Source organism: Leptidea sinapis, chromosome 42 (genome assembly GCF_905404315.1).
Source record: "Leptidea sinapis chromosome 42, ilLepSina1.1, whole genome shotgun sequence".
NCBI classification, from domain to species: domain Eukaryota; kingdom Metazoa; phylum Arthropoda; class Insecta; order Lepidoptera; family Pieridae; genus Leptidea; species Leptidea sinapis.
The window spans coordinates 1,393,730-1,410,732 of NC_066306.1; the positions used below are offsets into that span (position 1 = coordinate 1,393,730).

The following is a 17,003-nucleotide window of genomic DNA, read 5'->3' on the forward strand; positions in this document are numbered from 1 at the left end:
CAGGCCCATGAGTGTCGTAAGAGGCTACTAAGGGCATTTACCAGTGGGAGGCTTATTTCACAGGATGCCGGCTACATAATGGATACAACAATGGCGCCTTTTTCTGCCGTGAAGCAGTAATGTGTAAGAATTATTGTGTTTCGGTCTGAAGAGTGAGACTTAACATCTTATAAGGTGACGAGCGCAATAGTGGTGGTGCTCAGAATTTTATGGTTGTTCAAGAATCTTGATCGACACTGCGATGTAATAGGCAGGCCGTATGAATTACCACCAACTGAACGTCCTACTCATCTCGTCCCTTATTGTGATAAAAAATAAACTGTTGATCCAAAATATGAGGTGTGTAGATATAATAATAAAATTAACCGCTGGATGGTAATGATAAAAAAGGAACGTACCCTAATATGTAAATGCAGAATACAATGCAGCATGTACACACTGCCTGCAATTAATCAGCTGGAAGGGTCACAGCAATCAAATCCAGTCGACAAATGTGTTTTAGTAACGCGAGGAAGCACTGCGACCGCTACCAGATAAGATATACGGCCCTATTTCCCGCGCTCCAATTTGCTATTGCCAAACATATTGTAAATTATTGCTTAAAATTCGATAAAAAGGCATAAAGGCATTTATTTTCTCAAAATTGATTCCTTTAGAATTGACATCAAAGACAGTAATGACATGTTACCGAAGCAGTAGTAGTAACGTTAACAAAAGGCGCTCTGAGAGGGAGGAAACGAGAAACTATCCCAGCATTCTTTTATGCGCTCTCTTTAATAATATATACAATATTGTACTCTCATTGCTATTCCTATAAAATAATCATAATCTAGTCCCAGTCTGTCGGATCACTTAGATATTCAGCTTCGGAGTAGAAGGATTTATGACAAAGCCTTTTTTTAATAGAACATTTAAATTTATTTATAGATAATGCCTAAACAGTGGCTGAGACTTTATTATAAAAGTGTATACATTTGCCCTTAAAGCTATTATGTATCTTATAAAGCCTACTAGAATTAGTTACAAGCAATCCCTTATTTCTAGTGTTATAATAATGAAAATCACCATTAGGAGAAAAAAAGTGACGATTTTTGTGAACGAATATTAAATTTTCATAAATGTACTGACAATGAACAGTCATAATATTTATTATATTCTTGCGAACTTTTCATTTAAAAATTATCTTGTTTTAAGTGGGGTTTGAAATTTTACGTTGTATTTTTGTTTTTAGACCAGCTCGCGGGAAACTAAATTGTGTACCTACAATACATTTCATGAATCTATCAAGTATATGTATTGGAACTGCAATATATATCGACTATTTTTTGAAAGGGAGGATCTTGTCTTTTTTTATACGCTTTATATTAGCTTCACCTGTATGTTTGTTTGTATGTTTGTAACCGACTTCTTTGGGCGCGATTTTCACCCACTTTAAACGGCTACATTTCGTTCAAACTTTGTAGATTTATCGAGGACCGATGACATTACACAAATTTGATAAAATTATTCAATTTTTCAATTTGCAAAATATGATTTTTGTTAATTTATATAATTTTCATCTATAGTCGATAAGGCAGGAATTGATGTTAAAGTTCTTAATATAATATATATAACTTAATAGTTTTAAAAATACGCTTTTATAGAAAATTTAACTAAAACATTAAAAATAAATAATAGTTAAAAAAAACTAAAGAGCACGCTTTATATAAAATTCAACTAAAAAATAGAAAATAAATTTAAATTGAAAATGAAAAACTGGCTGATCCGACTGACGTTAAAAGTCATATAACAGCCGTTCCCAATATACTATCTACAGAAAGAGATAAATTAATACCTTCTACTGTCAGTAATTAGCTGTCAATAATCTGAAGCTATCCCAATATACCCGATAACTCATTCTTATAGCCTTATATTGGGACGCGTGAATTGCAATTTCCATACAAACTTCTGTCGCTGGTAAGCTATACGTCATCCCATTGACAGACAGCGTGTAAGGATAAGGTGATTTACCGTCGATAGGTTTATTGGGACAGAGAAGTGAACGATAGATACGATTGCTATCTCAAGTAAGAGATAGACTGAATATGGGTACGGGCGTAAGACATTTATTTTCTACTTTAGAATTCTTTTTGATATCGTTGTTCTGTTCATAATAAAAAAAAATCGCGGGTGGAATTTCGTAAAATCTACTGGCCTCTACATGGCGAAAGGAACATTTCTACTAAATTTCAAGTCTCTACGCCGTAAGGTTCCAGAGATATCATGATGAGCCAATATATAGGTGGAAAACTCTTATATATATAGAGAGACAAAAATATATTTAGAATAATAAATAGCCCGTCAAATTTCATTTATTAGCGATATCAAATGAAACATATAGTAAAAGTGGAGATAATATGTGACACCCTAAAAATATAAAGCAACAGGATAGAGTTTATGTATGTATATATATTAGAAGTAGATTCTACAAATAATATAAAAAATATTGTTGATCAAATTTGTGATACAATAAAATATAGAACACTTTATCAAAAATTTTAAATTGTTACGTTGTAGTTAAAGATTTTTAATACCAAATAAAAAAAACGAAGTAGTAACAATTCTCTTACAGCATTATCTCTTCGTTTATTTGTATAACCATACTAGCTGCTGACCCGACAGACTTTGTTCTGTACACAATAAATAAAATACTTACTATTTTTATGAATTTGTCAATAATATTTCATAGCATCAAGAATTATTTCGTTAAATATGCTCCCTTTTGTTGTAATATTGATTCACAGCAGAACTATCAAACCGTGCGTCAATAAATTCTCTCATAGAAAATATGTCCATACAAAACAAATAGAGAAAATAAAAATAACTATGGGTCCCAAATCTAAATAAAAACTATCCAATCTCTCAAGTTGGACTAAACTGCATTCCACGAAGTAGTCCCTATTAGTAGATATAGATAGTAGGTAGTGTTATTGCTCGTGTAGCTAACAAAGGAAATAATAACCTAAACACGTGTTAACATATGCATATAAACGTATTCCAAACAATCTTAATTGAAACCGCAAATCCTTGGAAAGTTACTGAAGCCGTATATCTTGCTCAGACAAAGCTTCGATTTCAATAAAGTTATACAATCTAAGCTTTGGAAATGAGCCAGTCGGACAAACATGCTTCCAATAATCTTTGTCCTCTGCGCGTATAACATTACCTTTGCATAATCATGTATTGATTGGCATTTTAGTATTAACTGTTCTTAATAAATCTTTAATGAACGCAATTTTAATTAGATGCGTGCAATGTAAAAGAAGAAAAAGGTTTGTACGTACAAAATAAAGTTAAAAAATATATTTTTGAACACAATAAAGAGGCATTGTTCGTTAATGAATGAAATTTAATATCATGTTTATCAAATACCTAATTTTCTGTTTTTCCTTATGATGTAAGTAATTAAACACACTCAAAATTGTTTCATTTTTTGCGAACTTTACTATGTAAGACATGTAAAAAGTTGTGCGCTACTTATAGCATCCGTGTGTGACGTCATTTGTTGGTTCCACTGAAAGATCACCGCTGCTTTGTAATAAAGCATCATGCTAAAGTGTGACCAACTTGTGACAAAACACTTTATGTATGTATACCACGGACTAGTAAAAAAATTAGGACTCCGTGTCACCTTATATAATAGTGTAGCACCAAAACAAGCCGATTAACGTGTAAATACATAGCCCCACGCATACACTTACACTACTACAGGCCGATGGGCGGCCATAATGAGAATTGTCATCGTCTGTGATAGATCAGTTTGCGTCTCAATAAAATATTTTAAAAATGCCGTCGTGCGTTGTGTAAAATGTAAAAACGATACTATTTAAGTATTTGTGGCCATATATGATTATATTTTATGGGAGAAAAAATTGTGTAACTAGTATCCCCCGTAATCGCACACATACTAGCATAACGAAATTTCTTTTTTTACTCGTCCGTGATGTATACTTGTATATATTACTTTATTTTATTTGGTTTTATTTCTTCTATACAAATTGTTAATATTGTGTATGTTGCAAATAAAAATCTTTCTTTCTTTTTTACTTCACCTCTCAAATTAGCAACATTCCCATGACTCTCACATCCAAGTCGCACAGAAATGTTCAGTTTTATAGGGATAGAAGGCAAATTGGCACTACAGTACTTTACTACATGCCTTCACCTGCAAGTGATAGCGTGCAGTATACACAAATGGTCTCATGGAATACTAATGTTCTCACAACCAGTCGCAGGCTTCTAAGTGCCAGCTTCCATTTATCCACATACAAGAAACGCCGGCTCATATCGGATTATCAGGTACTGGGCTTGGCGCGTTGGGATTGTGTAGGGATGGATGATTAAATAAATTCTCTCTAACTTAATCAACCACTCATATGGGTTTTGTAGAATAGTTCAAAGCATTTGATAGTATTGCTCATGGCTCTATATGAGAGGCTTTGACATCATGCAATATAGCCTATATACAAGTAATCAAAAATATTTACTTACAACGTACGCGTAGAATACGTCTCGAAACAAGAGGAGAAGAAATAAAAATAGAAAGAGGCGTTAGACAAGGAGACCCTTTTTTACCAAAATTATTTATAGTATTAGAGAATGTCTTTAGCAATAAGTAAATATGAAATGGCAAAGGGCAGGACGTATGATGGACCTGGACAGTTCCCAGACCAAAGATGGACTTTAAAAGCCACAAGATGGAGTGGTTCCTCGGGTAACAGATACCGTGGTAGACCCAAATTGAGTTGGAGATGTGATTTGAGATTATCTTCTCATACTGGCAGGTAAAAACTGGCTGGCAGGTAAAAGCAAAAGTAGGGAAATTTTGGAAGAAAATGGAGGAGGCATATAGATGGGATCAAGATAATAATATAAGTAGTAACATTACTTTAAGGTAAGATTCTTGAAAAAACATTTCGGAGGAATTATTAAAGGTAGTTTTTCCATCATAAACGAACATAAATATTTCACAATTTCCTATCACTGCCGCAGCGTTGTACTTAATATTTTGACTGTCGATTGTAACAAATATAGTTCCAGAAAGCTAACAAGTCAATGAAATTTTGCAAAGTTTCTAGGTTTCAAGGTTCCGATGAAACATGTACTTGACATGCTTAGTGGAGTGGGGTCAAACCACAAAACTTCCAGCTTGAGAGCTAGTATTGTTATGAAAGTGTACAAGAGGCGATATAGCCTCTTATTGGAGAACTAGTTAATTCCTGCGATCTTCTTCTACCCGCGACTACGACTGCATTAAATTGGTATCACCGTCCCTCGGGAACTCATAAATATTTCGTGATGAAATTTACCCAATATCCTTTTTTGTATCCCTAAAATGTACATCATGTTAATCTATTCCTTATTTATGTCAGGCATCTTATGAGAAACATTTACTTTATATGGGTGAACCTACACTTCATATTTCCCTATCAGGATTTTACTTCTAAATCCAAAAAATAAAAACATGAAAATTTAAAGTATTCCGGTTAATAGTTACTCGTTGGACAAACATACCGTGGAATATGCTGTAACTGTCTAGAAACTTTAATCGAATTAAAGGGAGAGAAAAAATACTTATCGATTACCAGAAGGTTATGCTCCCATTATTTGCTTATGTATTCTTGTAACACTAGCAAGGAGTACAAGATCCTTACCAACCCCTATAGCGCTTCCAGCTTAGACGTTTGATGCGGGACTGCAGCTTTTTGGACTGTTAAGGTGACCGTGAACAGTACTGCAGCTAGACAAAAACGGCTATTTTAGATGTGGTTGTGGTGCGGTTGGATTTTTATTGATTTCAGTTGGTGGCATGGATTTTTAAATAATATATTGGGCAAACGGGAAATCGAGGAGCCAAGATCTCTCAACGCATATGCGTTACCGTCTTTTTTTGCCCTATTCTTGAAGGCGCCTAAATCGCATCGGTTCAGGAAAGCTACAGCCAGTAATTGATTCCACAAAGTGGATGTGCGAGGTATGATTTTGCAAAACGCGCGATTGTCGAATACCACACATCAGCATGATGCGGGTGAATTTTTGAATTTTGACGATGGTGGAATTCGGCTGCTGGTATTAATCATGCTAATGAAAAATGCTGTAAAAGGTGCAGAGAGATACCAAATCTCTAAGCAATGTTAAGGAATTTAGCGATCGGAGATGATTTGATCGTTGATAATTCTAGCCGCTCTTTGTTGTATCCGGTCAAATGGAAGACAAATTATTTAGACGTAATAACGAAATAACGTTATTATTAGTGCTCTTACTGAAGAAGAAATAAAAGCTACGCAAACGAAGAGCTATGCGTGGACGATGTCTTATTTATGGACTTGCACGAGATTGCCTCGTCGAGTCATTTTGTATGATGAAACATTACCTTCCATCTTTCCCTTTGTAGTGTGGTACTCACCTGAAATATTGATCCTCTCCTCATCATAGTAGTCAAGTACGAACTCGTCTTCTTCTTCCGGCAATGGTTCTTTGGGATCGACGCGTCGCTGGGTCACGTTGGGTGCGGCACTCACCACCAACGCGCACAGCACCAGAGCAGCAATCTCCATGGCGACATCACCGCGCCGTCCGCACTGCAGGAAAAAGTAGAATAAGGCATCATCAAACAGGTGAACCAAACTTAAATAATCCTTATTGGAGTTTTCAACTCTTTTAGGTGTGCTGAGCGTTTTATTTTCTGCGGGTTGAATAAGACGAAACTGTCGCTCGTAGAGTGTGGAGAGAGTTGAGGGCAAAAGACCACGTGGATGATCACCTAGCCGCTGGTCGGACCAGATCAAGACACTCACTGGCCTACCACTTACGACCGCAATAAGGAAAGCCGCGCACCGAAAGGAGTGGAAGGATGTACTGACCAACGTAATAAAAACCTTTAGAAATGAAGAATTCCAAACGACAAAGAAGAAGTCGTTCGTAGGAAGGCCAATGTCATTGACATAGCCCAAATGGTTTCGAAACTGAAGTGGCAGTAGGGCACATAGCTCGATGAACAGATAGCCGTTGGGGCAGTAAAGTCCTCGAATACACACTCATAATTTAAACACAATTAAATTATTTATACATAATATTATTTAAACATAATAAATTTATTTATGTATTCTTATTATTAAAGCTGCAAAATCTTGACAAATGAAAATGTGACCAAAAAAGTGAGAAGAATTGGTCGTTTAACAATATAAGTATCAGATTCAGGGCTTATAAACAGCCAGCTTGTATTCAGCCTTAATAACTTTTTAATTATTTGTTTCCTTTGCCAAACATTACAGAATGTTCTGGATTCCGAATTATTCACGAACGAAGTGAATTCACGTCCTCAGTCATAGGTGGCTCTTTCTCACTCGCGGTAGAGTTATTTTTTTTAAGTTATTTATTCAGCATGGAGCTTACATATTTCATATTTTTTCGGCATCAGTTCTCGTGTATCAAGAAATCGTAATATCTTCAATTTACCCGCTAAACTCCATTACAAGGACACTGACAGATAGTGTTTTTTTATGAATTATAAAAAAAATATTTTAACAAAAAAAACAACCGACTTCAAATACACTATTCCAAAACAATAGATATAATATGCACTTAAAAGTATAAAAATATATGCGTCTTTTATACAATCTAATTAATTAATCTAATTTTAGCTACGATTATTGTAATTTTTGGAGTCGGTGTAATTACATATGATGTGGACCAAATTAAGAAGCACTAGCTTTCAAATAAAAAAAGAATTATCAGAATCGGTTCACCCAGTCGAAACTTATGAGGTAACAAACATAAAAAAACATACCGACGAATTGAGAACCTCCTCCTTTTTTGTAATCGGTTAAGAATTACAATTAATTATAAAGAGCTAGGTCTAGGCTTCAAAGGAGTTTTAAATAAGGTTATTTCAATAAAGGAGTTTGAATTAAACTGAAATACTGTGTGAAAAAAATTAAACGGCGACAATAATAACATATTTGAATTAATATTATTAAACAATATAATTAGCCACGTTATATACTTTATCTGTACCCATAATATGAATACTCTATAAAAGATTCTGAAACATTACATCATCCGAACGAGTGTTGTAAATTAGTACTGAATTTCATTACAACACTCGTTTGGATTGATAAATTCTTGTATTATCATGTGATAAACCTACATTCGTCTTTTAATACCTCTTATTTAAACTCTTATTAAACATACATGTAAATAATCGAAACTAAAATTAAAGGTTAAATTGCTGTAATAAATTTTAAAACAGAATACCTTTAGGTTGGCTCTTTTTTGGCAAGCCTAAATGAAAATATATTCGACAGCTTGAGGCCGGGAAAGTTTCTGGTATGAATACTGATGTGTTGCGGTAAACTTTTTGTGTCAAGACATGTTTACACAAACTTTTTACTATTGACAGATTGAATAATTTACATGTTTATTATTTTTGTAATTATATAATTTAAATCTCACAGTAACATGTTTCCTTGCTAGGAGCCTCGATTCTTTTCCTTAACTTTTGAGTTGAGGGTAGGCGCTCCAGCGCAAGCAGGGGGCACAATAGATCCTAGGATTAAAGTGCATTTTAATCCCCAAATCATAATAATAATAATAAATAATATTATTGTGAAGTATATTAACAAGTTGGTTGCGAAATTGAAGTAGTAGCGGGCAGAGCAAATAGCTCGACGGACTGATGGTCATTGGAGCAGTATTACCCTCGAATAACGACCACGTAAGACGCAGTGTTGGTAGGCCCCCCACAAGATGGACCGACGATCTCGACCCGCGGAAGTCTAATGCTAAAGTAACTTTAATGTGACCAAGGCAGCGAGTGTTGGTCAATCCTTCATGCCCGTTAACCAGCGCTGCTGGGCGTGATTGGTCGAACCTATTAGGGTTATCTCCAATAGCAGAAGTATTGAAGATACGTATTCAACATCCTAACTGGACACAGTCGCCTAAACCGTGTAGTCGGATTCAAAACCGAAAGAACTTGCAGATTTGCCTCTTTATCTCCTCTGCGATTGCGGCCCACTAATGCATAAGCGTAACACCATCCATGGTGACTACACCCTGCTCCCAGATGATGTTTGTAATACTCGCGTCAAGAAGATACTGCGGTTCGTACAGGCGACAGGCCTTGATAGCGTGCTATAAGTATCGGTTGCGAACGCAATAGTTCAATTCTGGACGCGGTTTTACTAGGATTCATCAGGATTAGACAAATAGCCTTCCTCTCCAAATAATTATAATAATAATACGTCTCCAGCTATTTAGCTGGATGTATGGTCTTAGTTTTAAAATATAGAAGCAGTTCTCTTGCACGATATTTCCAGGACGATATGACATAGGTACCTTCAGAAAAGCGCGAACTTTTTTCTAAAAGGGCGGCAACGCTCTTGTGATTTCTCTGGTGCTGAAGGAAAATGTGGGCGGCGGTGATCACTTAACATCAAGCTACACGTACGCTGTTCTGTTGTCATCTTCCATAAAAAAAGTATCTGCTGACTTACTTGTCCAAATTTAAACATCATTATACTGGGTACTCATTCATGGGCAAATATATACAAATATATAATAAACTCCCACATGATGTAAATGAATTTCCGTAATATAAATTTAAGCTTCATACTAGGAAAATTTTAATGAAGAAAATGTATTATACAATCCAGGAAAATATATAGATGATGAAAATGTATGGATATGAAACTGTAAAGAGAGGATAAAACTAAATTCTTGCCGGTTCTTCTCAGTACTAGGCCTCCTGGTAGTCTCTTCAACCGATGGCATCAAATTTGACTTTCATAAGCGTACATATTGTACCTAAATGTTATTATTATTCCTTTAATTGGCATATTTATCCTGTATTACTTTTAATTTATTCTTTTCATTTTGTTAGCTGTAAGGTATCATAAATAAATAAAAAAATCGCGGCATTCTGGTTGTGAATCTACTAATAGATAGCCTAGAGAGGAAAATATTGATACCTTATCTTAAGTACAATGTTTCTTGCAAATAAAATTTCATTTCATTTCAATACCCAGAGGAAAAAGCGTAAAAGATGTGCCTGTAATGTGCCATGAAAGCCTTGCAGAATACCAACATTAGGTAATGAATTTATCTGTAGCCCTTGGGTTCTCTTACAGCATTTCGTAAAACATTAAAAAAAAACCGGTCCATGGTCCATAAATAAAAAGGTCTAACCATGGTTTCACCGCTCCTGCAAAATGGCCTCTCGCCGAAAGCAGGAGTGCTATCAGGGTTGGGTTAATGCGGTGGTATCTAAGGAAGTGAATTCCAGCGAACTTAAAAAACCCTACAATCATGCCTCCAGGTCCCTCAAAAGAGTTATTGCTGACGTGAAGTCGAAGCACATTGGTAGAATTGGTGAGAGACTAGCACGCCTTCCCTTGGGAACTCGTTCGTTCCAGTCGCTTGCCAAGGCTCTCCAAGGAAACTTTAGCCAGCCAGCCATTCCGCCGTTGCACAAGGACGGTGAATCGCTGGCCCATGAAGCGAAAGAGAAAGCTGATCTCCTGGGCTCCCTCTTCGCGTCCAACTCGACTCTAGATGACCAAGGTGCACCACCACCACATATTCCGCGGTGCGAGTCGTACATGCCGGAGGTAAAAATCCGGCATAGCGCCGTGCTTAAGGCGCTTCTAACCTTGGACATTCACAAATCGAGGGGGCCCGATGGCATTCCCCCGATAGTGCTGCAGACATGTGCTCCGGAACTGGCGCCGATCCTTACCCGTCTTTTTCGGCTCTCCTTCTCCCTAAAGCAAGCGGCTGAGTCGAAGGGCGGGGCGTAGGCGGTGACTTTGGACATAGCGAAAGCCTTTGATCGGGTGTGGCAGTAGTAGTAGTATTAGTAGGTAAGATATAATTCTAATATTTTGGTGTTAGTAAGATTAGTTGCTTATACTTCTATTTATTTGAGTTGTGGATCTCGTTAGAGTAAAGTTTTTCCATAGTGTTCGATATTTGCTTTTATGCATCCAGTCTTTTCCTGCTATACTTATTAAGTCATCAGTCCACCGTTTATTTGGTCTGCCAACTCTTCGTTTGCCTAAGATGGAATCATCTTGTGGTTAGGATTGTCCATCCATTATCAGTATATCGTGAAGTATGTCCTGCCCATTGCCACTTAAGCTTCAGGGCTCGTGTCAGTGCATCTGTAACTTTTGTTTTTGTCGTATAGACTCATTTTTAATTTTTTGTTTTTTGTTTATTTTGAGAATGATTCTTTCCATTGCTCTCTGCGTAGAAAGTAACCTCTGTTTCACTTTATTTGTGTATGTCCATGTTTGACACCCATATAGTAAACTCGGCAGGAGGCAGGTATCCATTACAGTTCTCTTTATGTTCATACTAAATTTTCCTTTTAGAATTTCTTTAAATGACCAAAACTTTTTCCATGTAATATTTATTCTTCTTTCTACCTCTTCTTCGTTGTTTGTTTTTAAAATCGATATTTGTTTTCCTAGATCGATATAGCTAGTTACATATTCCATAAAGTTGTTATTTATCTTGATAGGTATTTTGAGGCTATAAGTCTTTATTTTTGTTTTAGTTATATTCATTTGTAGGCCTACTTTTTGACTTTCTTGATCTAGTGTACACAGCATAGCCTGTAGTTGTTTGGATGTTTCAGCAAAAATAATTACGTCACCTGCCTGCAACTATATAAGGCGCAAATTCGGCCTCACATGGAGTATTGTTCTCACCACTGGGCGGATGCTCCCCAGGAGCTTCTTCCATTTGACCCCATAATATAAAGAGCAGCTCGAATCATTGACGATCAAGTCGTCTCCGATCGGCTTGATTCTTTGGCGTTGCGTAGAGATGTGGGTTTTCTCTGCATCTTTTACCGCATTTATCACGGGCAGTGCTCAGAGGAGCTGTTCGGGTTGATTCCAGCGGCCGAATTCCACCACCGGACATTACGTGCAAAGTACCACCCACATCACGTTGACGTCTGGCATACCACAAGCGCGCGTTTTGCATGATATTTCTGGCCTCGCACAGCCACTTTGTGGAATCAATTACCGGCTGCGGTTTTCCCGAAGCGATACGACTTAGGGACCTTCAAGAAAAGAGCATACTCCCACCTTAAAGGCCGGCAATACATCTCTTAACACCTGATGTTGCGGATGTCCATGGGCGGTTGGCTCACCTCTCCCCATCCCGTGACCCTCTTGCCCGTTTGCCCCCTCTTATATAAAAAAAACATAGAAAAGTAAGCAAAAATTAGCATTAAGGTCAATTAAGTATTATGTAACATTTGTGCTAATATGTGCTTTATTGATGTTTTAACCTACGTAGATAAACTACTTATGTATTATACCAATAACGTTCTTATGTATAGAACGTCATTGTATTAAACACAACATATTGAATGTATGATATCTGAAATAGTACCATTAAACTACAGCAGCTAGTTACAAACAAACATAATTTAAACGTCTAGATAGAGTCTCCTGCTGTTAGACAACCGATAAAAAAGGATAAGAATATTAGTTTAGTGTGCGTGACAAGCTTACACTCGCGATTTGTATGACACTCTTTGTATGTGTGCGTGAATTGCTCAAAATAGAGATAGTTTTAAACTCAATTTTTTTCGACGTTTTCACAGCTATCATAGTCAATCTAGATGTATAAATGATCTGAGGTTATAATACAAAAACTTTATGCAAGAAACACCGAAAAACTATTTCAAAGTATCTATTTAAAAGCAGATAAGCATCTAACATTTTGAATGAGGTGATTTATTACTGTACGGTTATAATTAAAAATGCAATTTAGAGAATATTCATTTGAATTTTTGGATTCCTAAAAGACGGAGTTCTGGGGTAAAAACATAAGTATTAAAACGCACCCGACTCGATAGAGTGTTTTTGTAGTCGCCTAACAACTACTCGGAACTAACACGTCTGCAGTAAAAAACTAAATAACGATAGTCCCGAGCAGCCTAGCAAAATTCTCTAAGAAAAAAGCGATTCACTCGATAGTATGAAATGTGCAGTCATTGACAGATTGACAGATGAGGGCTATAATCTTGTAAAAAAGCGGAGATAGCTGAAATCCACTACGATTGCTGAATAAGCAATTGTTCGCTTTCAAACTTAGCCGGATTATACTTCGTCGCCATTTTGTAATTACTATTTCAAACTTATGTCAAATCACTGCACGTTTCATACTAAACTAAATTTCAATTTTTACTTAGGCAGTCCCGCCTCTTATTACATAGTATTTACATTCTCTTTGCTCCCGAGATTGCGGTTGGCTTGGAATGGCATAAAATATTTATCCTCATTCTATTTTCCTCGAGACCTTCGCCGTTAATATTCAAAGCTATTTATATTTTTCAGTCGCTAACTTCGTAGGTACTTCCAATATTTTTTTAAACTACAAACCAACTAACTTTTTTCACGTAGGTCAAAGAAATGACCCTTATAAATGTCAAAAGATTGCTTTTCTTTCTATATTTACCACCACTTCGAAAAAGGTTGACCTTTAACGAGGAAAAGTGGCAAGAAACTCATTGCCACTCTTTTAAATAATCATTTACATTTTCATCGTTTTACAAATCATTTTAATTACAATTTACGTACCTAAAGTGACATAACAAAGAATACTCAAACGTCAAATAATCCATGCCTTACACGAGTATAAAAAAGGTAGAATTATCGGCAATGGTTTACCCAAATATAGAATTTATTTATTTATAGTTGCTTACCCTCTATATAATTTACTGTCGATATAAATACTGACACACTTTTAGACAAATTATCTTGCCCCAAACTTTGCATAAAGCTTGTACTATGGGTGCAAGACAACGATATAATATATCCTTAAACATACATAAATACATACTTAAACATCCATACCCCGGAAACAAACATAAATATTCCTCATACAAACCTAACTTAACCCCTGGGCTAAATGGGTCATCAATATCTCTGGTGTCTTCATCAATCTCCAACATCACTAACTTTTACGAAAATATAGTAGCGCTATATAGTTAGATGATTGGTATACTAGGCTTCCCCCAAAAATCGCCATGACGATCAGTACTGCGTGCCGTCCATTCCTACCGTCCTATCCTACCAACATTGGTGTACCGTCCATCTTGTGGGGGGCCTACCAAACTACGTCTTCTGGTACGTGGTCACCATTCGAGGACTTTACTGCCCCACCGGCCATCTGTACGTCGAGCTATGTGCTCTGCCCACTGCCACTTCAGCTTCGCAACCACCTGGGCTACGTCGGTTACTTTCGTTCTCCTACGTATCTCATCATTTCTGATTCGATCTCGCAGGGAAAATCCCAGCACAGCCCTCTCTATTACCCTCTGAACGACCATGAGCTTCCTTCATGGTTCGCGACCACGTCTGCGTTCCATATGTCATCACTGGCAACATACACTGGCTAAAAACCTTCTTCTTCAGCTACTGTGATATTTGGGACGAGAACATTTTATCATCCGAATTGGATTCGACGAGTGACCTCTTTCACTGAATTTTATTTGACCTGCCCAACTGGATTATTTGTCCAAGGTATATGTACGTTTTAGGGCCATACTAATCTCGTACAGGCTGACGTCTGTCATATTTTCGGTATAGTGTCGGGTTAATTTGGCTCTTGGGTCTGGTTAATTGCACAAGACTTAGTTAAAAAAGGGTCTAATTCGAGGCAAGTTCATTAAATCCTGTGATTAAATCTGACAATTATTGTTCGAATGTTGTAGGAATGCCACGATATAATGTTTTATAAGTAGGGACATGAAAAGGGATTACGGAGCTGTTTGTTTGGAACACATTACTTAATTAACTGATGTACAGAGCATTAACTTTATCGTTCTCACAGACACAGTAGGAGAATATTTAATATATTATTATGAGAAACCGTAAAAGTTTACAACTGCTCTAGATACATTTTACAGTATTAATTAAATTAAAATTACGACTCGGCTTACTGACGCAACTGAAGTTAAAGAAGAGTTAAATGCTTTACAATATGCACCCTACAAATACTAATTCTAATGGACTGGGACTAGATTGTGATTTTTATATTTATATGCGAAAACTCGACGAGACCTGAGACGGTCTTCTGATAACGAGTGATAAGTCCTGACCATTACAATGCAGTGCAAATCAGGGTTCTTGATTGAACTCAAAATTATTAGTGGCATCGCATACGCTACTTGAGACATCAGATGTTACCTAAGCCCGATTTCACCAATGAAAGTGTCATTGGTGAAATCGGAAGCTGAGTTTAATAAAACTCAGTTTAAGGTAAACGAGTTGAAATGCCAGTCTTGATCTATATTAAACACAAAGCGGTTTCACCAATCCCTTTTGAGCGTGTTGACATAACAATAGAATGTATAAAATACCTGTCAAAACTGTCATCAATAAGTATGAACAAAATTAAAATTATAAAATGTCAATGGTTCTATTACGATAACGACAGTGACAGCTCTTAAACGCAATCGAATATGTTGAACATCTAAAATTCGGCGGGGTATTTAAACTCGTTCAGGCTACAACTGCGTTTATTTTGTGTTGGTGAAATCCGCATTGAATCTGGAAACTCGCTTACAGGCGTAAGCTTGGTTCGAAGTATTCTAATCGGCTTCTATTTTAATGGTGAAATCGGGGCGTAGTCTCATTAGATCAATTATTACTCTAGTCACTGCCCCCTTCAAACCGAAATATTATATTTTTTAATGACAATTAGGGACGAGACGAGGAGGACGTTCAGCTGGTGGTAATTGATACGCCCTGCCCATAACAATACACTGCCGCTCAGGATCCTTGAAAAATCCAAAAATTCTGAGTGGCACTACAATTGCGCTCATCTCCTTGTGACAAAAGATGTTAAGTCTCGTTTACCCAGTAATTTCACTAGCTACGGCTTCTAGCTCCCTTCTGACCAAAACACAGTTACACATTATTGCTTCACGGCAGAAATAGGCACCGTTGTGGTACCCATTATCTAGCCGGCATTCTGTGCAAAGGAGCCTCCCACTGCTTCTTACCTCTACCCTCCACAAAATAGAGGTAAATAGACCGCCGCTCCTTTTTTCGATATTTTGACAGGTGTCACTGTCTATCTAGAAGCACAAATTATACTTAGTTTACTTAGGAACCGACATGTGGGCTGTTACTCAACAACAATGTTCCCCAACAAAATCCGATCCCTTGGATTCTTTGAATAGTGTAATAGCGAGGTGTCTCGACAAATATTTAAAGAGGCTCTCACTTAAGGGTTAATAGTAAAATTCAAAAGGTTTTGTCACCCGCCCATTATAAAATATTTTAGCAGTTTCTAGCGAAAATATTCCGAATGCTGACTGGCTCGTAGCTTTGAGAGAAACTCTATGATAAATAAGCTTCAACAGCAAACTTTTGTCTAATGCTGCGTACAGACTGTTGAAAGGTGCATTTCATCAGTGTTGACGCAGCGTGTGCACGAACCGAACATGTACCCACGAACACCTGGTTCAGTTCTTGTTCGTGCGTATCTCAACACAATCTACGTCACTCTATGTCGCACTCAGCCCACTATGCGCCCCAATGTGTTCATTCTAAAAACAAACAAATCACGGATCACTTCGCGCAATGCTTATAGTGTGCGCATTATGTCCAGACTACGAAAATACTTTCATGTTTCGTTGCGTAAGTCTGTACGCAGCATAAGATTATTTTGTAATTAATTATATTAGGTAAACAAGTTGACACCTATCCAAAATTAAATAATGCACGAACTTCACGCGTCACGTAACAATTATGTAACCATTATTATCTGTAATGTTATATAACATTCAAAATGTATAATTAAATGTTTGTAATTAGTTTGAACACGAGAATGTCGTGTTAAGCCGTCCGTCGGCAGGCCTTATAAAGTAATTCTTTATTATTCGTATAATTGCGGAGTATTTTATTACAATTAAGTTGTTATTTTACTGCACA

At 36.7% G+C, this 17,003-nt stretch overlaps 1 protein-coding gene across 1 annotated transcript in view; it reads right to left on the reverse strand.

Moving 5' to 3' along the window:
* The window catches only part of LOC126976699 (uncharacterized), a 78,683-nt gene that overhangs the window by 30,921 nt on the left and 30,759 nt on the right, over nt 1-17,003 (reverse strand). Inside the window, exon 2 of the mRNA XM_050825209.1 lies at nt 6,446-6,620. Coding sequence (XP_050681166.1) covers nt 6,446-6,596 — 151 coding nt within the window. The 5' untranslated portion in view covers nt 6,597-6,620. The remainder of the gene's footprint in view (nt 1-6,445; nt 6,621-17,003) is intronic.